Below are 27,848 nucleotides of genomic sequence, written 5' to 3'. Positions count from 1 at the left end.
GGCACCTTCAGACATGCAGCACCACAGTACTTCTGTCATCTGTGAAGAAGAAAACATCCATTGATATGGAATGTGGGACATGAAGAATATTCAAATAAATTGGAGAAGATTGAAGTATGGGAGGCAATCATTCCTACAATTTCACCAGACTTCGGAGGCAAAAATACGTCTGAGAAGAATACAGTTGGTGAATGTCATAACAACAGTGATTAATAAATTGGGCATATACCAAATTTTCATTTTTACTAAATGAGTAAGCATACGAAATATACATAATTTAAATAAGATTTTGAACAAAGTGATCTCATATTTTTATAAGATTTTGAACAAAGTGATCTCATATTTTTTGAAACTGTCATTGTAGTTGCCCCTCTGAGATCACAAAGTAGTCTCCAGATTTGTCACAAAAACTGGACATTTCTACTCATTTTTGTAGAGCCTGTTGACATGTCATGCATACCACAAGTAGTCAGTGTCATAAAATCTGTACAACATACAGCTTGTTTTTATATCACCATCACTGAGTTCTGCAGATACATGCAAAAATCGATGAGAAATTCTCTACTTGGTAGCAAGAATACCGAAAGTACATTCAACATATCACCTAGCCCTCCAGAGATTGTAGTTGAAAATTCTTTCTTCAATTAATGAAATTGCCTCCACATGGATGCAGTAAGAACAGTGGCATACTGAAACCTTCATCACCAGCGATTACAAAAGGAAAGTAATCAGGGCCTTGGTATAACAGCCTGCTTTGAGAAAATGTAATTTCTTCCTCAATTAACTTTTTATAATGCAATGAATTCTTAAATGCTGTTGAATATGGTGGTATTCCATATGCACCAATGTCTGTGAACATGAATTTCTATTGGGAATCACACATGGTTGGCAACAATATGGTGAAAAAGTGTATGTAGTTGTAATAGTTGGTTAGAGGCCGTAGGAGGGGGAGTGTTCATTGCAGTTGGCAAAAATATTCTCTCTATTGAGGTCAAAGTTGAGTGTTAAAGTGAAGTCATCTGGTCACGTATAACAGGTGTAGGTGAAACTAAGTTAATTTTTGGATGTTTTTGATGGCCACCCGATTCTGCTGTGACAATTCTAGAGTCATTCAAAGAAAGTCTATGGTCGGTAGTGCGTTAATACCCAGATCAAGCTATACTAGTTGGAGGCAACTTTAACTTGCCGAGTATAGACTGGGATGTGTAGATTATTGTGGGGGGTTGGTACAGACACTCAGTCGTGGGAAATACTTTTGAACACATTTTCTGAAAATTATCTTAAGCAACTAGCTCGGTAGCACACATGCAATGGAAGTATCTTAGACCTTGTAGTTACAAATAGGCCAGATCTTATCGACAATGTCAGTATAGAAGTGGGATTAGTGATTATGATGTCATTATTCCAACTATGCTTACAAAAGTTAACAAATCGGTCAAGAAGGTGAGGATAGTGTTTCTCCTAGATAGAACAGATAAACAGTTATTATCATCTCAGTTAGACGGTGAATTGGCATCACTTAGTTCCGGTAAGATGGTTGTAAAGGAGTTATGGGCAAAGTTTAAGCAGATTGTAAATAGTGGTCTGGCAAGTTGTGTGCCTGGTCAGTGGATAAAGGATGGAAAAGACCCACCATGGTTTAATAATGTAATTCAGCACAGGCTCTTGCACTCTAGGTTCAAAAGGGGATGCACAAATGATGACAAGTGAAGGTTAGTAGAGATTCGTGCGTCTATGAAAACATCTATGCACGAAGCATACAACAACCACTACTGCCACACCTTAGCAAAAGGTCTGGCAGAGAACCCTAGAAAATTCTGGTTGTATATAAAATCATTAAGCAGACCTAAGGCTTCTATGCAGTCTGGTTTGGCAGTTGAAGATAGCAAAACAAAAGCCAAAGTTTAAAATTTCACGTTCAAGAATTGTTCACACAGGAGAATCATACAAACGTACCATCATTTGACCATTGGACATATTAATAAGCATCCCTGGTGTAGAGAGACAACTGAAAGATTTGAAAGCAAATAAATAACTAGGTCTGGAATGAATCCCAGTTCGATTTTACAAAGTACTCTACAGCATTTGGCACTTTACCTAGCTTGCATTTATTGTGTATCTCTTGCCCAGCACAAATTCCCAAGCGACTGGAAAAAAGCGCAGGTGACTCCAGCATATAAGAAGGGTAAAAGAATGAACCAGCAAAATTTCCGACCAATATCCTTAAATTCTATTTGCTGCAGAATCCTTGAAAATATTCTCAGTTTGAATATAATAAACTTTCTTGAGACTAAGAAGCTTATGTCCACGAATTAGCTTGGTTTTAGAACACATTGCTTATGAAAAACTCAGCTTGTCCCTTTCTCGCATGATTACTGAGAACTATGGATGAAGGGCAACAGGCAGATCGTATATTTCTAGATTTCCAGAAAGCATTTGACATGGTGCCCCATTGCAGGCTGTTAACAAAGGTACGAGCATATGGAATAAGTTCACAGATACGTGATGTTTGGATACAGTATTACTAGTGTCCTGCTTGTCACAGTCAAGTCATTTAAATATTTTGGCGTAACGTTGCAAAGCGATATGAGGTGGAATGAGCATTTGAAAGCTGTGTTAGGGAAGGCAAATGGTCGTCTTTGATTTATTGGGACAGTTTTAGGAAAAAGTGCTTCACCTGTAAAGAAGACCACATATAGGATGCTGGTGCGACCTGTTCTTGAGTACTACTTGAGTGTTTGGGATCCGTACCAGGTTGCATAGAAAGGAAGACATCAAATCAGTTCAGAGGCGGGCTGCTTGGTTTGTTATCGGTATGTTCAAACAGCACGTGTTACAGAGATGCCTCAGGAACTCAAATGGGAATCCCCAGAGGGAAGGTGACATCCCTTTCAAGAAACTCTATTGAAAAAATTTAGAGAACTGGCATTTGAAACTGACTGCTGAACAATTCTATAGCCACCAACGTACACCGTGCATAAGGACAAAGAAGGTAAGATACAAGAAATTAAGGCTCATAAGTAGGTGTACAGACAGTTGTTGTTCCCTTGCTGTATTTGCGAGTGGAACAGAACGGGAAATGACAAGTAGTGGTTCAGGGTACCCTCTGCTATGCGCCATATGGTGGCTTGCAGAGTATCTACATAGATGTAGATGCAGATGTGCCCAACTCCAGCTGGCTTGATGACATTCGTATGTTTACCATCTACAGCTGCCAACCAGTTTTATAAATGTGCCAGATTCCGGAAGTCAGTTTATTGTCAGAATGGAGAAGCAGACAGGTCAAAAGTAATTTCATATTACCTGACACACTTGCCAAGTTATACTAGATATAATTACAGGTTTCTTGAAGGATCTGGAGGTATTGACTGATTATGAATATCTAGGATCTCTGCTAAAGACAAAGGAATGTGTGATAAAGAAACAAAATGACACATTGTCCCTGCCTAAGTTGCAATGGTTAAACTCACTAAAATCTAGCAGAACTGGACAATATTCAAAATGACAAAGATGCATGAGGTGGAATCATTGGGTGTTCCCTGTATTCTTGTATGAAAGTGAGACCTGGGCCATGACAGCTAATGACAACAGCTGAATTGATGCCTTCAAGATGTGGTTTCAATGGAAGATTTTATGCATTCCGTGGACGGAAAGAAGAACCGACGCTTCCGTTATAGAAGAACTAGCATCACAAGAAGTGTATGATGCCATGTCAGCCAAAGATACTTCCCGTTCTTTGGGCACATTTTGAAAAGAGAAGGATATACAACTTAGAAAAAAGGCAAAACTGAATACAGAAGGCTGTGAGGAAGAGCAGTAAATAGATGCTTGGATCAAGCAAAAAAGATTATCGGCCTATCTCTTCACATTATATTAAGAAGAACTGAAGATCACTGTGGATGGAGACATCTAGTTGTAGATTCATTTACTTAAGAACTGAGTGAAGAAATGAGGTCATGACGCTTGGCAGTGAGTAAACCAGTTCATGATGATGATGATGATGATGATGATGTAGGTAAGTTGTTATAGAACATAAATACATTTGGATTAAACGAGATAGCTCACTGAAAAGCAAGATCATTGAATTTTGTTGATACATCCAAGCAAAAGAAATTAAACTTGCTAACTTTGTTGAAGAATTGATAGGGCAGCTTGATATTGTAGCTGAAGTTCCATCATTGTATTTGCAGCCCCAAAATACCTGAAAACAAGAAATATGAGTGACACACAAGAATCATTTCTGTTGCTTTTCCAAATCTGTTGTTGTACAGAGTTTACATTTACTAGATATTTTTAATTTTTTTTCAAAGAAAGTGGAAAAGATTAAGGGATTCTTACACCAAAGAATTGCAAAAAGAAAAGAGATAAAGAGAGAGAGACCAGTTTGGTTTGGAAGCTTCTGGGGGGGAAAAAACAATGTTTTGTTAGAGAATTCATGATGTCTTGATACTTCAAAGGTACAGTTGACAGCATTGGACTGGAGATTGAGGATGATCCTCAGCATAGCACATCACAAGCCTAAGGGATCAAAGAGTGTGTGGGTCCTAAGCATAATAAAAATAAGAAATGTATGAAGGAACCTATAGAAACAGATGACCTTATTAAAACTCTTAAAGCAAAATTCTACAGGCCATCTAACATTGAATCATAAGAAAGATGAAGACATGCTGTTCATGTTACTTTTAGTGTCTGAAATTATTCATGAATTTGTGAAATTACACACAATGTCGAAAATTTTGAATATTTTAAGAAAGGCAACAAACAAAAGTGTTTGAGTAGCTACATCTTAAATCTCACATTGTTCAGTTCCATAATTTCATTGTGAAGCATATTACATCATGTCCAGGAAGTTTTCCAAGCAATCTTCAGACCAATTCACTCACTCTTAACAGTGCACAAACAGAGATCCACACAGGAATTCAATGTCACTATGAACTGATATCCTAAACATCTGCTTCAAGTATGTCTTCAGAAAGTAATTCAGAATAACTTGGATAGTAAGTTAATGCTTTCTACAGTTGTGTAATTTGCAACAAAATACACTCTTAAAAGGAGGCTGTGCTATGAAGGAATTATACAAATTGGTCACAAATTGACGTTACATACAGATGTCAACAGAACATGCAAGATGGTAATCTTTGACGACTGATGGATGAATGTGTGACATCACAGCACAGTTTCACTGTGCAGCTGGCAAGGATAGTAAACAGCGGACTTGTCAATGCCAGAACATAAAGTCTTTGTGGATTTCATTCTGTGTACTGAGTTGGACAGTAACTATGCCTCACAGACAGGCATGTGAAAAATGTATGCTGATGTCAGCATTTGAGCAAGGACATGTAGTTGAAATCAAAAAAGCCAGTTGGAGTAATCAGTGAATAACTTGACATTTGAATAGGAGCACTGCCACTATTTAATGGTGTTGGCAGGAATGGTTGAACCATGGCTGAACATGCACCGAGAAGGAAGTGGTCGACCTAGAGAGACAACAGAACATGAGGACTGAGCAGTCATCAAGAGAGACACTCAGTGCCCCAGATACATCCTTACCATCACTCCAATGTGCAACTAGTGTTTCAATGATCCAAAAACTATTAGTAATAGCTAACAGACAGGGGGCTGGGCTCATGGCACCTCTTACTCTGACTACTATTGACCTCTGAACAACACCAAGCCAGTTTGCAGTGGTGTTGGGCACATTAGGCCAGGAATCTCATTGACTGGAATTGTCTTCAGTGGTGAGTCCTGCCTTGAACTGAGCCCCGAGGACTAGCGAAGACATGTCTGGAGATGCCCCGGACAGTGACGGGATACAAACCTGACGGTCGCTTGCCATACGGCCTGACAACCAGGAGTGATGGTCTGGGATGTTATTTTGTTTCATAGCAAGACTCATTCAGTTGTCATCTGCAGCATTCTTATAATGCAGTGGTATGTTGATGATATTCTACACCCTGTTTTAGCTGGCCACGGTGGCCGAGCAGTTCTAGGCGCTTCAGTCCAGAACTGCGCGACTGCTACGGTCGCAGGTTTGAATCCTGCCTTGGGCATAGATGTGTGTGATGTCCTTAGGTCAGTTAGGTTTAAGTAGTTCTAAGTTCTAGGGGACTGATGACCTCAGATGTTAAGTCCCATAGTGCTCAGAGCCATTTGAACACCCTGTTTTGTTGCCCTTCATGGCAAGTCATCCTGAGCTTACAATTCAGCAAGATAATTTCTGCCCACACATGGTGAGAGTTTCTACTGCTTGTCTTCAAGCTTTCCAAACCCTACCTTTGCCATCAAGGTTGCCAGATCTCTCCCCAACTGAAAATTTTGGAGCATTATGGGCAAGGCCCTCCAACCAGCTCACATTTCTGATGGTCTGATGCACCAATTGGACAGAATTTGGCACAATATCCCTCAGGAGGACATCCAACATCTCTGTCAATCAATGCCAAGTTGAATAACAGGTTGCATAAATGTCAGACGTGGACCAACCAGTTATTGATAGTTTTAGGTTTTCCGTAGTTTTCCTAAACTGCTTACCACAAATGGCAGAATGGTTCCTTTGAAAAGGATAGAGCCAATTTCCTTCCTCAAACTGATCTTGTGCTCTATCTTTCATGATCTCATCATTGATGAGACATTACTTTGGTCTTCCTTTTCCTCTGCTTCAAAACCCTTGCCATCTAGAGCTTTTTCTAGAAACACTATCTTTTCTGAACTGTTTAGTTGAGAACTGTTCTTCCAACATATCCTTTGGGCTCTGAACCCTAACCTGTCTCTGACCCTTCCCTCTTCTCACCTTTTCACTCCCTATCCCCTTCCATTCCTAGCGCTTACTTCTCATTACCATTTACCATTTTTACACTTACTCACATACTGTATCTGAGACTACTTGAACTTAGTTACATGACAGTATAGGAAGAAAGGGGGAGAGAATGAATGAGTGATCATGTGCATGTTTTCTGTTCTGACGAATGCAAGTTCAGTATGTGAACTACTATTCATGAACTCCATTATTTAGAAAACTTAAAATATTAACTCTGCCATCCCTATACATATAGGAGATTATTATCTTTTTGTACACCAGACATGAATTATTTGAGGGAAACCATTTTGTCCACTAGCATGATACTAGAAAGAAAGAAAATTTTATGCTCCCCACCCACTGCCTCAGACTTCATGCCCCAGGACCTCAATACATGGAATGAAAATTTGTAATAAATCAAAATGGAACAAGTTGATGCAGATGACTTTAGGTCCACTTAAAAGAAAGCTATATGAAGTACTGACACTGAAATGTTATTACCCAGTGGATGAATTCATGGGGGACAAAATGGAAATTTGAGCTTTATACAATGTGTTACATATTCCAAGAAATATCATTACAGTGTTATTATTTATTGTAGTGCTATTATTTATTAGTGAAAAAATCATTGTAACTATATTATAAATTTTTGACATGTCTCCTGTATGCAAACCAAATGAATTGCAAATGTACATCATGAGATAAATAAAACACAATTCACTCCTCCTCCTCTTCCTCATTATCATCATCTTGTTTCCATGCTAATGTCCTGCTCAAGACTTCTTCAATGCAGTGGGTGGTTTTCATTTCTGAAACTATTTTTTTGTTCATCCAGAATTTAAGTGATTTATATTTCAGTCTTCAGTATTTTACTCCATGTTGTTTGGTCTTGAGTGTATGTGTTATTTATTCATTAAGAACAAATTACCTGTCTGATCCTTTGCATTAGCGATATTATGTATTCCAGCTTATAAAAATAACTTTACAATTCTTCATATTTAAAGATAGTGATTAGTATTCTTGTACAACAACCATTCTCTTTTTCATTACAAGGTTACTAAGGCTTTAGCTTAGTAGCTGAATTTTGTATTTAGAGATGTGAATGCTTAATTCAAATCCTCAAGCTATTTTTGTGTGTAAGAGACTATGACAATGAATGGATACATTGTTTTAGAACTATTTTCAGGGTGTTCACTAATAAAATAGGCTGATTGATCAATTTCTTGTAGGTCCTGAATGATTTGTGGCAACTAAGTATTCAGCAAAGGATATTCAGCCAGATTAGCAACGTGAGTAAAAACTGGCCATTTGCCCGGTTTTCTCATAGTGCAGTAGCTCTAATGAGATGTTCATTGATAATCACTGGGGGTCTGAATGAGATCTTGCAGCCACTAAGGGACATGTGGATATATGATACTGAAGAGGGCTCCTGGAAAGAGGTTTGTTTATTTTTATTATTATTTCAAACAGTGGAAAATCCAGGATGGAATGTAACAATATTACCTGGAAAATCCAGGTTGGAATGTAACAATATTACCAGCACTACACAGCTGTCATTCCACCACCGCACCCAGTCTTTTTATTTTTATTTATTAATGTTATTTTTTTTTAATTTATTTATGTATTAATATCTATGTAAGAAGTCTGTGGAACTTCCTCAGTTGCTTCCCTCTAGCATCTGGTTGCTATTTGATTACAAAAGTAACCACCAGTATTGGTTCTTAATTTTAATCTTATAGGCCAGTGATTGTATTAATACTTAGCAGAAACTAATGTTTTATGTTTCAATTTTTATGTGCAGTTTTCTTTTCATGTGTGCAATAAATATAAATATGTAATTCATTGTGACATGCCTACATATGAAGAGGGAATTCTGTGTTAGATATCAGCCCCTAGCACACTTTGAGAAGTCTTATCATCATCTTGTGATATGGCATGACAACCAATATAAGTAACAGAACTCAGCGATCTTAATGTTTGGTCAGATGCTTTGATAAAGTCATTCTTCACCTTAATGTTTTGTCAGTTAACAATTTCAGCACACCCTTCTTTTTCACCTTCTGAAAATTTGTCTTTAAATTTGCATAATAATAAGTGCCACCATGTCTGTGCTCCAGTGCACTAGCATCTTAATAAGTTTACATTTATCATTTTTTGGTCCTCTGTCTCTCTAATCACTTACAAGCTGCCTCTCTTTGACTAAAATTTCATTTCTTTCATTTCAGTCTTAGTGGCAGCTTTTTATTGTACTAACTCCCTGAGTTTGTGTGAGGGAAAACTATTCCATGGGAAATGTTAACAGGAAACACATGCATCTCCACATTTGCAACTTTGCTGTCACAATCTTTCTGTAGTGAGATGTTAAGTGGAACTGGTCAATCAGTGATTCTTACTCATGAGAGTGTCGTGCATTACCACGATAAAGTAGCTAAAAACTTTGTTGTTCTGCAACTAGGTTCAGCAGTATGTCAGTGTCATCATCTGGCAGACTCAAGAATGGTGTATATCACAGATCCATAATTTTGAATTATATTATAAGGTGTACAACTTTCCTTCCACCGTTTGCCGTTAGGTGGCGACAACGGTAAGTAGCGGTCGAAAGAAACAGATCGCAGACGTCAGGCAGTTAGGTTGGACCTCGGTCAACATATCCTCATTCAAACATTAATCGATTTGCATCTGCATCACAAAGCTGTTCCTGATTGAAAATGTCAGTTTACGAGCCTAATTCTTGTCATTTGCGGAAGATGTTTCTGTTTTGTTTCAGTATGAAGAAAACAGCGGTTGAGTCTCATCAAATGCTCTCAAGTACATATGGTAAGGATGCTATTAGTGAAAGAACATGTCGTGAGTGGTTTCAACACTTTAAGAACGGTGATTTTAATGTCGTATAACGGCTGGCCATAGTGGTGGAAGAGAGAATGTTTTCGAAGATGCAGAATTGGAGACATTGCTGAGTGAAGACTCGCGTCAAACTCAAGAAGAATTGGCATGATTAGTGGGTGTGACACAGCAAGTCATTTCAAAACATCTCAAGGCCATGGGCATGATGCAGAAAGAGGGAACTTGGGTCCCGTGTGAGCTGAAACCAAGAGACATTGAACGGCGTTTGTGTGTTTGTGAACAGCTGGTTTAGAGGCAAAAATGGAAGGGATTTCTGCATCACATTGTGACCGGGGACGAAAAATGGGTTCATTGCGATAACCCTAAACGCAAAAATCATTGGGATATCCCGGCCATGCTTCCACGCCAATGGCCAAACCGAATATTCACGGCTCCAAGATCATGCTCTGCATTAAGTGGAACCAGCTCGGCGTTGTGTACTATGAGGTGTTAAAACCAAGTGAAACAATCACAGGTGCTCATTATCAAATGTAATTAATATGTTTGAGCAGAGCATTAAAAGACAAATGGGCGCAACACAGTGAGAGGCACGATAAAGTGGTTTTGAAGCACGACAGCACTCAACCCCATATTGCAAAAGAGGCCAAAACGTACTTGGAAATGTTAAAATGGGAAGTCCTACCCCACCCGCCGTATTCTCCAGACATTGCTCCCTCTGACTATCACCTGTTTAGATCAATATCGCATGGCCTGGCTGACCAACACTTCCGATCTCATGATGAAGAAGTCACAAATTGGATCGATTCATGAATTGCTTCAAAAGATGGACAATTTTTTCGATGCGGGATTCATACACTGCCCAAAAGATAGGAGAAAGTAGTGGCCAGTGATGGAAAATGCTTTGAATGATACATGTGTAACCAATTTGTTTCTTTAAAGCCTCAAATGTTAGGGGAAAATCAGCAGAAGCAAAGTTGTACACCTTGTATGTATATACACTGAAGAGCCAAAGAAACTGGCACACATGCTTAATATCGTGTAGGGCCCCCGCGAGCACACAGAAGTGCTGCAACATGATGTGGCATGGATTCGACTAATGTCTGGAGTAGTGCTGGAGGAAATTAATACCATGAATCATTCAGGGCTGTCTATAAACCCGTAAGAGTAAGAGGGGGTGGAGATCTTTTTTGAACAGCATGTTGCAAGGCATCCCAGATATGCTCAGTAATGTTCATGTCTGGGGAGTGGCCAGCAGAAATGTTTAACTCAGAATAGAGTTCCTGGAGCCACTTTATAGCAATTCTGGATGTGTGGGGTGTCGCACTGTCCTGCTGGAATTGCCCAAGTCTGTTGGAATGCACAGTGGACATGAATGGATACAGGTGATCAAACAGGACACTTAGGTGAGTGTCACCTGTCAGAGTCATATCTAGACATATCAGGGGTCCCATATCACTCCAACTGCACACACCCCACACACTTATGGAGCCACCCATATCAATGATGTTTCGTTGAATGGTTCACATGCTGACACATGTTGATGGGTCAGCATTGAAATCTGCAGCAATTTGCTGACGGGTTGCACTTCTGTTAAGATGAACAATGTCTTCAGTCATTGTCATTCCAATTCTTGCAGGATCTTTTTCCAGCTGCAGTGATGTCAGAATTTGATGTTTTACCAAATTCTTGATATTCACAGTACTCCCGTGGAATGGTCATACAGGAAAATCCCCACTTCATTGCTACCTCTGAGATGCTGAGTCCCATTGCTTGTGTGCTGAGTATAACACCATGTTCAGACTCATTAAATCTTGATAAACTGCAATTGTAGCAGCAGTAACCAATATAACAATCGCACCAGACACTTGTTGTCATAAATGGGTGTTGCCGACAGCAACGCCATATTTTGCCTGTTTACATTTCTCTGTATTTGAATATGCATGCCTATACCAGTTTCTGTGGCACTTTGGTGTATTCAGTATTGATAATTTAAGATAAGGGTAACAACATAAAAAAGACTAGAAACTTTGCTTCATATTTTTCGAGTTGGATTACATGCTGAATTCAGACAATACCTCTGCTGTTTAGTGAGTTGTTACCTTACTTCTAATTTATTTACATTCTACTAGTTCTTTCTATTACAGTGTTTAGTGCTGGGATATGTGGCATATTTTAAAATTGTGGCCATGTGGTGCACGCCACTTTAAAATTCTTAAGTCCGTCAGATGATGAGAGACTGCTGAAACTAGCTGCAGCATGTAACAATTCTAGCTTCTTTATGGTAGTTATAGATAGTTCTGTCATTTAAAAAGGCTGTGGAGCACAACTTATTCGGTGTGATTCTACACATCTTTTATTGTTTATATATTTTTTGATGTGACCATTTCACAATGACATAACCATTTTCAACCAGCCATTGGTCATATTCAGACTAGCTTCAAGTAGTTTCCACTACAGTGTTGACAGTACTGTTGTTTAGTATGTGCTTGTAGTCTGAAGATCACTGATGGCCAGTTGAAACTGGTTACAGCATTGTGAAACACTCATGTGCTTTTATCAAGAAAAAATGTAAAAAGTGAAAGAACATAAATCAATCACATAATCTCCAAGACAGTGTGGTTTTTTTTTGTTTTTTTTTTTGTACATATTCTACATATCTGTTCTATATTTTTTAATTAACTGTCATTATAACTGATGTTTCCTTTTCTGATTTGAGTTCTTATTTCCTGTGATGCAAAGTTACCACTCCCATGTTTGATTCATTATTGTCCTACACCAACATTCTCTATGGTTGAAAAATGTTACATAGGACCCCTGTGATTTTCTTGGTCCTAAATTATTGCTGTTCTGTTCTGATCTTGCTTTTTGCTATACAAATTTATCCTCATTTTGGTTGATTATAGGCCAAAATCTGTTATTATTGAAATAGAATATTGTTTGAAGAGAAATGAGAGGAAACTCTTGCATGTTCTTAAATATAATTTAAACGTATGTCATGATGGCATACCAACCTTTGTTTAGATTGTGTAGCTGCCCCATAATGCTTGTAGACCTTCTGTAATAGCTATCTTCCTGATAATTATCAGGTGCTTTAAATAACATTGTCAAGTTTACATTTCATTTCACACACATTTATTGTTCTTAAACACATAGTGATTGGTTTGTAATGTGTTATATAGATTTAGCAACACGGATTGGTAGGCTACGTAAATTACAAGTGCCTTAATGAGTAACAGATACTAACATAGTAACATTGCTCTGTGAATTTTAACTGCTAACTTATTGTGGCTTGATACATGACATATATTTAAGGATATGCATAGGAGTGTTTTTGCAAAATTGTAGCAAAGTCAGTAATTATTTCACTAATAAAATAGACAGGAAAAATAGGTCATACATACACACATTATACAGTGAAATAATATCGCTTAACTGTAAGCTGTAAAATCTAAAAATGGGAAAAAATGTAGGTGCTATCTTACGAGGTGGACGTTTTTATATACACTAGGGTTTCCAAAGCCAGCCAAGAATTCTAGTTGAAATATTTCACAAACTAACATGTGATTCTGGGAACGCATTTTTTTAAATCAGAAAAATCAGTACTGTAAGAGAATAACACTGAAATTTTGAAAGGGTTACATTTTCAGACTGAAACATTCTGGAATATGATAATTTGAATGAAAATAAATTTCGAAATACTAAATTTTTTGGAAAAGGAAAGTTTTTGTATGAAAGAGGGGACTGAAAGCTTTCAAATGAAGTGTGTAAATCCAAAAAACAGACAATTATTAATGGGGTTGAATTTTGTTGTACACATGATTTACACAACTCGTAAACTGTAAATATTTCTTAAGGAAAATGTTGTCTCAGAAACTAATTATTCTGTTATCACCAGTGATCTGGAAAGTGTGCATTGATTAATGAAGTTAAGCAAAATGTAACATGAATAAGAATTTAGATTTGGTGTAATCATGGTATGTGCCTTAAGTGTAGGAAATGTATCAGAAAAGAATAAATGCTTGTTTATTTATGTTTCAAACAGCAGAAAGGTTTATTATCACAGGAAATTATTTGAACAAAACATGACTGAAGAAGAGAAAAGTGACATGATGATAACAAAAGGTAACATATGGCCTGTCATGAAATTTGGTTTTCATTCTTCCTCTTATCGTACATCAACTTCCACTGTTGCACTATCCTTCCTTATGTTTCCAACTGTTCTGTTAGTACTGTATTCAGTGTCTGTGTTTTGCTTTCCCTCTACTTGTTCTTGTTCTCTCTTTACTGAGCCGGGTAGTGCAGTGATTAGTTAGCACACTGGACTCTCATCCGGCAGCACCATGGTTCAAATCCGCGTCCGGCTATCCCGATTTAGCTTTTCCTTGACTTTCATGAATCTCAAAAGGCAAATGCCGGGATGGTAACTTTGAAAGGACATGGCCTCCTTCCTTCTCAACCCTTTCCTAATCTGAATTTTTGCTCCTTCTCTAATGGTCTCATTGTCTCTAATAAACTTGTTGTTGATGGGACATTAAACACTCATCTTCTCCTCCTCCTCCTCTTCTATCTTCCTTACTGTTGCTTTGATTACTATCTGTTTTCATGCTTCCTTGTAAATTTTATACACAATTTTGATATCATTCTAACTGTTGCATTTGCCTGTTACTTTCAGCTGATGTCTCTGTTATTCGTCACATTATATGAAGTTGTTATTCCCTTCTTTGACATATTGTTAAATTTAGAGGATTGTAAATTTAGCTATTGTGCTCTTTCATTGTAGTTGCTCTTCCTTAACTAATTAACTAATTATATTTGCAGTTGAATGACCCAAGAATTTAGAGTGACTTGACCATCTGTTTTTTTTCTGATTTGGACGTATTTCTTTTTATTTTGCTGTCCCCTTAACTCCACGGAAAAGAAATATCACCTGAAGCTTTTATAGTGTTCCCAATGAAATAAATGATAATGACTAGTAAAAACTGTGCATTGAACTAGGGCTTGAACTCAGATCTCTTATATTCATACGCTGTGCTGTTGCAAATGAGACAACTAAGATGCCTGGTGTCAAACTGCTAGTGACAGTATCTTTTTCCATAGCTTGAAATTATGTAGAGAATAAGACAGCAAATGGTTTACATTCAGCTTCACATTACTTCCTAAATGTAGGAAAGAAGTACTTTGCTGGAATGGCCTTTACAACAGATTGACACCATGAGCTCTTCTGAGATCTGGACCAGAAAGTCAAACTGAATATCTTGTTTTCATGGGCATTGATGTCCAACAGAAGCTCTTTCATTTTTATAGAAACCAACATAGTGTTTAAGTCTGTAGCTAACACTCCTATATACTTAATCATTCAAAAGGCTACTGGGCAATGCTAAGGTATTGCAGAATTGTGTAAATATTTGGAAGTATAAAACAGAGACATAAAGTGGCAGATACCAATCTTCTGATGAACCTTATTTCTACATGTTAACATTGTGCATCATTTTTCATTTGTTATCCTTTGTACACATGAAGAACATGAGTGCATCTCCATATTCATCACAATTAATTCCACTGCCAAATAATATTTTAGTAACTTGTTGACAGTGATCACAAGTGTAAAAAATTCTGCTACATAGAAATGAATAAAATGTAAGCATCAGTAGATATATTTCCTTTTTTTATTTTAGAAAAATGGTGTTCAAAATAATTTTACATTGCATGGAATTTAGCAGACAGTTGTTCAGGATTGTTATTATATAGAAAACTGCTCATTAATGTAGTGGAAACTCTTCTTTTCATAGGTACATGTAAAAGGACCACAAATGTTACCACGATACAGTCACACATCAGCAGTAACTAGTGATAACAAGTTTCTTATATTGCTTGGAGGGGTTAACACACATACGACCCATCAACCTGGAGTGTGTGTTATCAATTTACTGGAAAGAAAATGTTACGAATATGCCTTACCAGTGAGTAAATTTATTACTGAGTTTTTATGCTCATTATTGATGCGTTTATTGATATAAAAGTTCATAAGGAGAGAAAGAGGAAGAGAAAAAGAAAGATTAATGTTTGGTGCGAATATTACTCTGTATACCTCTTTGGTGTACCATTGTTGTAGTCAAATATCTAATGTTTGCAAGTCATCTTAAATTGACTATTTCTAAAATTACAGAATGATAAAATAAATAGAAAAAACATCTTTTCACCATTTTCTTTGCAAATTATTTATTTTTGAAACCTAGGTTTCAGATGTTTAGCTCATTGCCTTAAGATTGCTGGAAAATATGCTATGGTCTGTATTGCTACAAACATACTAAAAGCACAGAATTTACAGTATTTCACCAGTACGGTAGTGGAAAAATCTTGTTGGGAAAGAGTAAATAAAGATACCAACTCACTATATAATTGAGGTATTGAGTTGGAAATAGGCACATAAACAGGTTTGAGAATGTTTTATTTTGCTGCATGCAGCACTGGGCTGTCATATGCATATAGTATCATGAAATTAGCCACTCATACAAATGAGATGGCCAGCATATGCACATTAGGGTGTTATGATAGCACTTACATGGATGGCTAGATGATGGACAAAATTTCAAAACTAATCCCCATTTAAAGAAAAACAAACTTCTGTGCAACTTTGATATTTCTGTGATTTTATTGAAATTTGAGAATGTTGCTGAGTTTTTCCCATCCAGGTACTTGTACTGGCACTGGCTCCAATGCTGGCATATTGTAGCCAGTTGGCACAGTATAGCTGTGTATGTGTATGAATATGTGTATAAGTATTTTGTTAGCTCTGAGGAAGGACTGGTCCAAAAGCTTAGCAAAATTTTCCTTATATATATTTGCCAATTGACCACTCAGTGTCTCAACTATACAGTGCATTGTTAGCTTCACTCCTTCAATTATTTATATTCTGCTACAGACTTGCCCCTACCATATGAAGTGACAGAAGGCTAGTTCATGTGATGAAGATAAGGGATTTACCACATTTTTTTTTTAATTTTTTTACAGGAAATCTTTAGTATTTTTGTTTTGGGGACTATATTATAGAGAAAAGACTACTAAATTAGATACAGTATTTGCCAAAGTATTTTTGTTTTGAGCAATATATTGTGGAGGACATGTTAATACAGTATGTACGTGCACTGTGAGGCCAAAAGCTTATGGGCACCAACTGACATAGATTCTGTGTGTACCAGTCACGGAACTAGTAGCATGTATGCCTCCTTCTACTGCTGTTGGGCTTTACTCTTCAGTACTGAAACAAAGAAGATGGATTTTTTTTCAGTGTGGTGGTGTCTAATTTTTGAAGCGAATTGATGTGACACACAGACAGGCTCAAATCATCTCAAGGATGTTTTATGGGATTCATTCAGGTGTTTGAGCTGGCGATAGCAGCAAATCCACCTAATTTTCATTAGACCACATTGTAGTAGTCCTTGCTTAATGTCCAGGAGCATTATTGTGCCAATACAAATCATTTACACTCTGTGTGAGACCTGCACGTACTGTCTGTTCATTCTGACTGACTTTCAGCATTACCAAAGTACACACAAGTAAGTCCTCACTCATACTTACAACCTCAGACGTACGTCTGTATGGCTACATTCTCAAGATAATAGGGCAATAGGGCAATGTAGCCATACAGATGTGTGCGTGTGTGTGTGTGTGTGCACAGTGTGTGTGTGTGGGGGGGGGGGGGGGGTGGACGCACATACTTTTTTGGCATCAATAAGGATTTGTCCAGAAGGTAGTGATGTTCTCAGTCTTATTTATGTACCTGTTGACGTCTTGGAGCCTCAACTATATGGTGAGCTGTTACCTTTGCTTGTTGAGTTATTTATATTCCACCAATGACTTTCGACTGCCATACAAGTAAATCCTATTTGTCAGGATATGACATTATCAACAATATGATCTTAAACCCTAATCATCCTTTCTTCCTTCCTTGTTTTTCACACATCTGTCAGGTCCACACATGTCCAGCTGAGTTCTGCCTGCATTGTGTATCATGGCTGGTCACCCATAAAACCTTGTTACAACACTGCTCAGACCCAGGACAATATTATCTGTAGCAGTCTAAATACTATCAGAAAGTCATTTATGATTAGAGGCTCCTGAGGGACCATGGTTTTGAAAACTGAGGCCTGTTGATCTTGATAGATTGCTTTGTCAATGACTTGATTGCAGATGAAAGTCCTCTGTAATAGGTAACAGCTGTGTCTGATGTCTGGATTGCTTAACAAGTTTCAGAGTTCAAAGGGATCAGTAGTTAATTTTTAAATGGAAAATCCAGGAGGAAATAATGGCAGTATTATAAAAAAGATTGGTACTCACCATATAGCAGTCTATTTTCAAATTCCAACACATGATAACATCACCAACAGTGTACTTGGGAATATTTAAGTTCTCTGGAAGCTCTCAAGTGGAATTCTTGAAGTCGTGGGTCTCTACATTCGTGGCATGTAGCTTATTTGCTTAATGGCTTGTGAAATGTGGCTATAAATATCTGTAATCCCTCCAGTTAATGAGATTTCACATGAAGTAGTTCTCAATCTCAAAACAGTTTTCAGTTCCACTAGACATTTATGGGAAATTGTTTTTGCAAAGTAACAAACGTCTTTGTGGACAGAGCTTATGAAATCTAGTCCTATAGTGAACTGTTTTGTTTCCTCCTCATTCTTGGTCTTATCCAACCTTGTGCTGTGTAATGACCTCATATTGATAGGGCATTAACTGTGACCTTCCTTTATACAATTCTCTCTACAATAATTGTTCTAGTAGGCATAAATAATGAAGAAATATCTTTGCTATAGTCTCACTGATTGTGTGTTTAATTCTGATACTCCTGAACAGAATAAGTTACACTTTTGGTACAGGAGAGATGGTGCATTCATCACTCTTTTTCTATTTTTGCATTCTTTTGGAATGTTATGATGTCTGTTGTAGATTAATAAGTAAAGCTGAAAGTTTACTGTGATTATTTTATTTCATTTTTGTTTATTTTCTCCACAGAACCAGGATCCAGACAGGCCAATAATGTTACACAACCATACATCAGAATTGATAGAGGATTCAAGATTTCTAGTGTTTGGTGGTGGCGATAATTGTTTCTCATTTGGCACAAGCTTTAACCCTGGTATCATTAACATGGAGATATCTCATTTGCTCCATTGAGATAATTTTACATAAAATACAGACTGGAATTAAAATGGCCAAATGAACTAACAACAGTGTGATTTATATTTTTACATACTTTATATTTTTATATTATTTTAATGAGAAGTATACCTTCACAATTATGTATGCTTGCCTGTGCAATGCCCTCCAGAAGTAATGTTATTTAGAAATAACGAATATGTAATGGGGCACTGCACCCCCGCCCTCCCCCCCCCCCCCCACACCCCCCCCCCCCCCCCCCCCCACACACACACATTCAACGCACAGTGCAAGTGGAATGTTGTAATAAATGTGGGTGAAAAACACTAAAAATTTGCCATCTCGAGTAATAATACCGAGTAAGCATGTCCCCATGACCACACACATGGACAATCAGTGTTGGAAATCAACACTGATGATGCTTCATAAATAAAAGAAGTGAAATGTACATGGCGAAAAACAAACTGCCTTTCGTTGCAAAGACAGAACTTAACTCCATGAATTTTGAAGCAACTAAGGAATGATGGGAAAATACACACATAAGTGTGTGTGTGTGTGTGTGTGTGTGTGTGTGTGTGTGTGTGTGTGTGTGGTGCGCGCACGCATGCTAAAGCTACAATGTTGTAAACCATACAAATTACTAAGAATAAGTAAATTTATCGCCATTTCGCAACACCGATCCACTAAATGGCAAAATCAGTATCAAAGGCCCTCTATTGGTCTCTGTCTTACAGGTAGCACACAATAGGTAGATGGATTACCTCAAGGAGTGCAGGATGTGAGGACATGAGAGTGGAGAATGTTTTCTGGTTTGTTCAAAAGAGAATACACAAATGACGACAAGCGAAAGTTATTAGTAATTCATGTGTCTTTGAAAAGATCTGAGTGCTAAACATACAACAGCTGTCAGTGCCGCACCTTACCAAAAGATCTGTCTGAGAACCCTAGAAAATTCTGGTCATATGTAACATCGCCAAGTGGATCTAAGGCTTCCATTCAGTCCCTTGCTGACCAGTCTGGTGTGGCAATTGAAGATAGCAAAATGAAAGCCAAAGTTTTAAATTTCATGTTCAAGAAATACTTTACATAGGAGAATATACAAACCCAGTGTCATTTGACCATTGGACAGACTCCCATATGGATGGCATAGTAATAAGCATCCCTGGCATAGAGAAACAACTGAAATATTTGAAAGCAAATAAATCACCATGTCTGGCTGGAATCCCAATTCGATTTTACAGAGAGTACTGCTTGACATTGGCCTCTTACCTTGCTTGCATTTATGATGAATCTCATGCCCAACATGAAGTCCTAAGTGACTCCTGTGTATAAGAAGACTGTTCTAATTGTGGTGGGCAAAATATCGGACAGAGTGGACCTCATTTTAGGGCATGGTTTTAAAAAGTAATAGCCTTGTTGAAGTAGGATCATGGAACATCTAGAGTGGAGTCGTCAACATGCTACCTGGACGGTTGAACAATGGGTGAATGTTCTTTGCCCACATAAGTCCTGATTTGATCTGTAGAGTGATTCTTGATGGATTTGTGTCTTGAGGGAATGTGGAACACGATTTTGGGACTCAGACACTGTGGAAAGGGACCAATACGAAGGAGGATCCCTAAAGGTGTGGGCAGGAATTTTGTTGACCACTCAAACACCGATTCATGAAATTTTGCAGATGAATTGGCAAGGTTTAACTGCTGTCAGGTATCATGACAAGATCTTGGGAACTCGTGTACAGTTGTTGCAAGGTGCTGTGGGACCAGTCTTGCTATTGAGGACGATAATGCTTGACCTCATAGAGAACAGGTTGTTGATGTTTTCTTGGAAACAGAAAATATTGTACACATGGCATGGCCTGCTCACTCTCCCAATTTGAATTTCATAGAGCATGTCTGGGATGCACTAGGGAGACAGGCTCCATCATGTTAGCATCCACCAACCACTCTTCTAGACTTGCAAGCAGCTCTGCAGGAAAAATGGGCATTATTGCCTCAACATGAAATTGGTGACCTCATTCACAGCATGCTCCATTGTTGTCATGCCTGTATTGCTGCCAGAAGTGGTGGCACCCCATACTGAGCACTTTAACCAGGTATTGGAATTTGTGTGCAAATCCATTAAGATGGAAAATACGAAGAACACTTTTATCTATCATTATACACATTGCAGGTGTTTACGTTCTGTATTCTTTAGTTGTTTCTACTTTACTGTCACCTGTTTATGCTGTTTTGTGGCAAAATAAATGCAACCTTGCAAAATTTCTGTTTGTTGCTTTAGTTTTAGACACCATTGTACTTTACTTCATAAGATATACTTCCTGCTTACCTTAATTGACTCTATACTTACCAGTGACTGCTTTACTTTTGACATGATTTCCATCTTCAGTATGTAAACGACCAAGTCCATTAAAATACCTTAAGATTTATATTCCACTATAGTAACATTTGCATGTATGGACTGAGCACTGGTTTCATCTATGATGTGTTTTAAATCTCAAAGCATTAGCACTAGTTGGCTGCAAGACATGCAGCAGCAGTACTCCCTGCCGCCGTTGGATAAGCAGCTGCAGCAGCAAGTCGTATACTCCTAGCTCACTCATTTGTTACATAGTTTAATTCTTAATTTCTTTGCGTGTTTTTGGTACTTGCATTGTTTAATTCATAAATTTCGGGCGTATTATAGTATTTGAGAGTTGTAGCATCGCGTTTTAGTACCTGAATGGTGTAAATTCGCGTAGTCGTTTGTCTTCTGTTTTTGTTTTGAACGGCCTGTGTCGGTTGCTCACAGTCAGTGTGCTCCATGCCGCCATTGGATAAGCAGCTGCAGCAGCAAGTCGTATACTCCTAGCTCACTCATTTGTTACATAGTTTAATTCTTAATTTCTTTGCGTGTTTTTGGTACTTGCATTGTTTAATTCATAAATTTCGGGCGTATTATAGTATTTGAGAGTTGTAGCATCGCGTTTTAGTATCTGAATAGTGTAAATTCGTGTAGTCGTTTGTCTTCTGTTTTTGTTTTGAACGGCCTGTGTCGGTTGGTCACAGTCAGTGTGCTCCCTGCCGCCGTTGGATAAGCAGCTGCAGCAGCAAGTCGTCTACTCCTAGCTCACTCATTTGTTACATAGTTTAATTCTTAATTTCTTTGCGTGTTTTTGGTACTTGCATTGTTTAATTCATAAATTTCGGGCGTATTATAGTATTTGAGAGTTGTAGCATTGCGTTTTAGTACCTGAATAGTGTAAATTCGCTTAGTCTCCTTCCGCCGCCAAGCAGTGTCAGCAGTGCGCAAGTAGCAGCATTACTGCATTTACTAGGCAATCTTGTATTTTAATAGCCGTTTAAATTTTGTCGATTTGTTTGCGCTCTCTGTAGATTAGTTCAGACGTTCTTTGCAAAACAGTTTTTAGCATGGATGGGGACTGCAACTGCTGTGTTCGGATGCAGGCTGAGTTGGCATCCCTTCGCTCCCAGCTTCAGGCAGTGTTGGCTTCGGTCACACAGCTTGAGACTGTTGCCAATGGGCATCACTGTGGGGGTCCGGATGGGGGTTTGTCGGGGACGGCCAGCTCGTCCCACGCATCCCCCGATCGGACTACGACTGTGGTTGCCCGGGATACTGCCCGCATTGAGGCTGATCCGTCACCTGTGGTAGAGTGGGAGGTCGTCTGAAGGTGTGGCAGGGGGCGAAAGACATTCCGGAGGGCTGAACGGAAGGCCTCTCCAGTTTGTCTGACGAACCGGTTTCAGGCTCTGTCTCAGGCTGATACTGATCTTCGGCCTGACATGGCTGCTTGTCCTGTTCCAGAGGTTGCCCCTCAGTCTGCAAGATCCGGGCGGTCGCAGGGGGTGGGCTTACTGGTAGTTGGGAGCTCCAATGTCAGGCACGTAATGGGGCCCCTTAGGGAAATGGCAGCAAGAGAGGGGAAGAAAACCAATGTGCACTCCGTGTGCATACCGGGGGGGGGGGGGGGGGGGGGGGGGTCATTCCAGATGTGGAAAGGGTCCTTCCGGATGCCATGAAGGGTACAGGGTGCACCCATCTGCAGGTGGTCGCTCATGTCGGCACCAATGATGTGTGTCGCTATGGATCGGAGGAAATCCTCTATGGCTTCCGGCGGCTATCTGATTTGGTGAAGACTGCCAGTCTCGCTAGCGGGATGAAAGCAGAGCTCACCATCTGCAGCATCGTCAACAGGACTGACTGCGGACCTTTGGTACAGAGCCGAGTGGAGGGTCTGAATCAGAGGCTGAGACGGTTCTGCGACCGTGTGGGCTGCAGATTCCTCGACTTGCGCCATAGGGTGGTGGGGTTTCGGGTTCCGCTGGATAGGTCAGGAGTCCACTACACGCAACAAGCGGCTACACCGGTAGCAGGGGTTGTGTGGCGTGGGCTGGGTGGTTTTTTAGGTTAGATGGCCTTGGGCAAGTACAGAAAGGGCAACAGCCTCAAAGGGTGCGGGGCAAAGTCAGGACATGCGGGGACCAAGCAGCAATCGGTATTGTAATTGTAAACTGTCGAAGCTGCGTTGGTAAAGTACCGGAACTTCAAGCGCTGATAGAAAGCACCGAAGCTGAAATTGTTATAGGTACAGAAAGCTGGCTTAAGCCAGAGATAAATTCTGCCGAAATTTTTACAAAGGTACAGACGGTGTTTAGGAAGGATAGATTGCATGCAACCGGTGGTGGAGTGTTCGTCGCTGTTAGTAGTAGTTTATCCTGTAGTGAAGTAGAAGTGGATAGTTCCTGTGAATTATTATGGGTGGAGGTTACACTCAACAACTGAGCTAGGTTAATAATTGGCTCCTTTTACCGACCTCCCGACTCAGCAGCATTAGTGGCAGAACAACTGAGAGAAAATTTGGAATACATTTCACATAAATTTTCTCAGCAAGTTATAGTCCTAGGTGGAGATTACAATTTACCAGATATAGACTGGGACACTCAGATGTTTAGGACGGGTGGTAGGGACAGAGCATTGAGTGACATTATACTGAGTGCACTATCCGAAAATTACCTCGAGCAATTAAACAGAGAACCGACTTGTGGAGATAACATCTTGGACCTACTGATAACAAACAGACCCGAACTTTTCAACTCTTTAAGTGCAGAATAGGGAATCAGTGATCATAAGACCGTTGCAGCATCCCTGAATATGGAAGCTAATAGGAATATAAAAAAGGGAGGAAGGTTTATCTGTTTAGCAAGTGTAATAGCAGGCAGATTTCAGACTACCTAACAGATCAAAACGAAAATTTCTGTTCCGACACTGACAATGTTGAGTGTTTATAGAAAAAGTTCGAGGCAATCGTAAAATGCGTTTTAGACAGGTACGTGCCGAGTAAAACTGTGAGGGACGGGAAAAACCCACCATGGTACAACAACAAAGTTAGGAAACTACTGCGAAAGCAAAGAGAGCTTCACTCCAAGTTTAAACGCAGCCAAAACCTCTCAGACAAACAGAAGCTAAACGATGTCAAAGTTAGCGTAAGGAGGGCTATGCGTGAAGCGTTCAGTGAATTCGAAAGTAAAATTCTATGTACCGACTTGACAGAAAATCCTAGGAAGTTCTGGTCTTACGTTAAATCAGTATGTGGCTCGAAACAGCATATCCAGACACTCCGGCATGATGATGGCATTGAAACAGAGGATGACACGCGTAAAGCTGAAATACTAAACACCTTTTTCCAAAGCTGTTTCACAGAGGAAGACCGCACTGCAGTTCCTTCTCTCTAAATCCTCGCACAAACGAAAAAATGGCTGACATCGAAATAAGTGTCCAAGGAATAGAAAAGCAACTGGAATCACTCAATAGAGGAAAGTCCACTGGACCAGACGGGATACCAATTCGATTCTACACAGAGTACGTGAAAGAACTTGCCCCCCTTCTAACAGCCGTGTACCGCAAGTCTCTAGAGGAACGAAGGGTTCCAAATGATTGGAAAAGAGCACAGGTAGTCCCAGTCTTCAAGAAGGGTCGTCGAGCAGATGTGCAAAACTATAGACCTATATCTCTGACGTCGATCTGTTGTAGAATTTTAGAACATGTTTTTTGCTCGAGTATCATGTCGTTTTTGGAAACCCAGAATCTACTATGTAGGAATCAACATGGATTCCGGAAACAGTGATCGTGTGAGACCCAACCCGCTATATTTGTTCATGAGACCCAGAAAATATTAGATACAGGCTCCCAGGTAGATGCTATTTTTCTTGACTTCCGGAAGGCGTTCGATACAGTTCCGCACTGTCGCCTGATAAACAAAGTAAGAGCCTACGGAATATCAGACCAGCTGTGTGGCTGGATTGAAGAGTTTTTAGCAAACAGAACACAGCATGTTGTTATCAATGGAGAGACGTCTACAGACGTTAAAGTAACCTCTGGCGTGCCACAGGGGGATGTTATGGGACCATTGCTTTTCACAATATATATAAATGACCTAGTAGATAGTGTCAGAAGTTCCATGCGGCTTTTCGCGGATGATGCTGTAGTATACAGAGAAGTTGCAGCATTAGAAAATTGTAGCGAAATGCAGGAAGATCTGCAGCGGATAAGCACTTGGTGCAGGGAGTGGCAACTGTCCCTTAACATAGACAAATGTAATGTATTGCGAATACATAGAAAGAAGGATCCTTTATTGTATGATTATATGATAGCGGAACAAGCACTGGTAGCAGTTACTTCTTTAAAATATCTGGGAGTATGCGTGCGGAATGATTTGAAGTGGAATGATCATATAAAATTAATTGTTGGTAAGGCGGGTACCAGGTTGAGATTCATTGGGAGAGTGCTTAGAAAATGTAGTCCATCAACAAAGGAGGTGGCTTACAAAACACTCGTTCGACCTATACTTGAGTATTGCTCATCAGTGTGGGATCCGTACCAGATCGGTTTGACGGAGGAGATAGAGAAGATCCAAAGAAGAGTGGCGCGTTTCGTCACAGGGTTATTTGGTAACCGTGATAGCGTTACGGAGATGTTTAATAAACTCAAGTGGCAGACTCTGCTAGAGAGGCGCTCTGCATCGCGGTGTAGATTGCTCGCCAGGTTTTGAGAGGGTGCGTTTCTGGATGAGGTATCGAATATATTGCTTCCCCCTACTTATACCTCCCGAGGAGATCACGAATGTAAAATTAGAGAGATTAGAGCGCGCACGGAGGCTTTCAGACAGTCGTTCTTCCCGCGAACCATACGCGACTGGAACAGGAAAGGGAGGTAATGACAGTGGCACGTAAAGTGCCCTCCGCCACACACCGTTGGGTGGCTTGCGGAGTATAAATGTAGATGTAGATGTAACAGGAAGTTGAGCTTTGTGCATTATTCTTAGCTTATTTTTTCTTACATGCTTAAGTTTGGCAGCGAGCAGCAAATTGTTTGTCTGTTTAGTGCTTTTTAATTTCTGGAGCTGTTTCAGGGAAGACAGTATGTTGCTGTTGGCTTAAAACCAAGCTCCATACTCCAACGAATGGTATGAGGGCTTGCAATGCTGGTATTGCGAACTGCTGAAAGTAAGGGAAAATACAGCTGTTATATTCCAGAGGTAAAATAGTCCCACATTCAGATCTGTGGACTGGGGCTACTTAGGAGGATGTCGTGATCAGGAAAAACAAAACTGGCTTTCTACAGGTTGGAGCATGAAGCATTAGATGCCTTAATCGGGCACATAGATTAGAGAATTTAAAAAGGGAAATGGATAGGTTGAAGTTTGATATAGAGGGAATTATTAAGTGAGGTGGCAGGAAGAACAGGACTCCTTGTCTGGTTAGTACAGAGTTGAAAATCAAAAATCAAAATGGGGTTTAATGCAGGATAGGGGCTAATAATCAATAAGAAAGTAGGAATGCAGGTAAGCCACTATGAACAGCATAGTGAACACATCATTGTAGTTAAGGCAGACACAAAGTCAACAGCCACTGTATAGTGCAAGTTTATATGCCAACTAGGTCAGCACATGAAGAGACAGAAAGAATTTATGATTATATAAAAGATATTATTCAAATAGTTAACGGAGATGAAAATTTGTGTCAGGAAATGGAATTTAATAGAAGGAAAAGAAAGAGAGAGAAAAATAGTAGGAGACCATGGCTTGATGAAAAAGGAATGAAAGAAGTAGTTGTCTAATAGAATTTTGCACAAAGCATAATTTATTCTTTGCTGATTCTTAGTTTAAAAATAATGACAGGAGGTCATATAAGTGGACGAGATCTGGAAACACAGGAAGGTTTCAAATAGATAACTTAATGATAAGACAGATTTTGAAACCAGATTTTAAACAGCAAAATATTTCCAGAGGCAGTTGTGGTCTCTGATCATATGTTACTGGTTGTGAATTACAGATTAAAATGTTGGAAATAGGGAAAATGTTGGACATGGAACCTTGAAAGACTGAAAGTACCAAAAGTTTTTGAGGTTTTCAGAGAGAGGGTTAGGCAATGATCTATTGAAACAGTGAAAAAGAACTTGATACGAAACTAATGTAGCCTGGAGAGGTGAAATAGTGAAGGCAGCAGAGGACTGAATAGGCAAAAAGACAAATCCTGGTAGAAAATCATGGATAACACTTGAGATGTTGAATCTAATTGACAAAAATATAAAAATGAAAAAGACCAAAGGAAATACAGATGCCTACATAACGAAACTGACAGATGCATGCATAACTAGGGGAAAGATTGATGCCACGTAGAGGAAAAATAGAGAAAGCTCTGGAGAAAAGAGAAGCAGCTGTGTATAAATAACTCGGATGGCAAGCCAGTACTAAGCAAAGAAGAGATAGCTGAAAGGTGGATTTGCCCATATAGATCCTATTTTATTATCTGAATTTCAGACATTAGTTGGAGGCTGTATGATTTTTAATCACTTTCCTTAAGAAAGCACAGTATTTCTTGGGTAGTATTGAATTAGTTACTTTTGTATTGGCCCTTATTTTTTACTATTTCCTTCTCCTGCCCATACACTGATTCCTTTCGCAATCAAACAATTTTTTGATGTCATATTAGTGCCATACTTCAATGTATTTATCTGACAACTATTTTCTCCAACAGACAATACTCATTAA

At 39.1% G+C, this 27,848-nt stretch overlaps 1 protein-coding gene across 4 annotated transcripts in view; it reads left to right on the top strand.

Moving 5' to 3' along the window:
- LOC124607239 (tRNA wybutosine-synthesizing protein 4-like) overlaps nucleotides 1–18,868 on the top strand; it is a 56,101-nt gene extending 37,233 nt beyond the window's left edge. For all 4 annotated transcript variants that reach the window (XM_047139513.1, XM_047139511.1, XM_047139514.1 and 1 more), the window contains exons 7-9: nucleotides 8,023–8,232; nucleotides 15,427–15,597; nucleotides 18,653–18,868. In XM_047139513.1, the coding sequence (XP_046995469.1) occupies nucleotides 8,023–8,232; nucleotides 15,427–15,597; nucleotides 18,653–18,814 (543 nt within the window). In that variant the 3' untranslated portion in view covers nucleotides 18,815–18,868. The remainder of the gene's footprint in view (nucleotides 1–8,022; nucleotides 8,233–15,426; nucleotides 15,598–18,652) is intronic.
- The last annotated feature ends 8,980 nt before the right edge of the window (nucleotides 18,869–27,848 follow it).

This window comes from Schistocerca americana, chromosome 3, assembly GCF_021461395.2.
Source record: "Schistocerca americana isolate TAMUIC-IGC-003095 chromosome 3, iqSchAmer2.1, whole genome shotgun sequence".
Taxonomy (NCBI): Eukaryota; Metazoa; Arthropoda; class Insecta; order Orthoptera; family Acrididae; genus Schistocerca; species Schistocerca americana.
The sequence above is the reverse complement of the archived record's forward strand: the minus strand, read 5'-3'. Positions and strand labels throughout refer to the sequence as shown.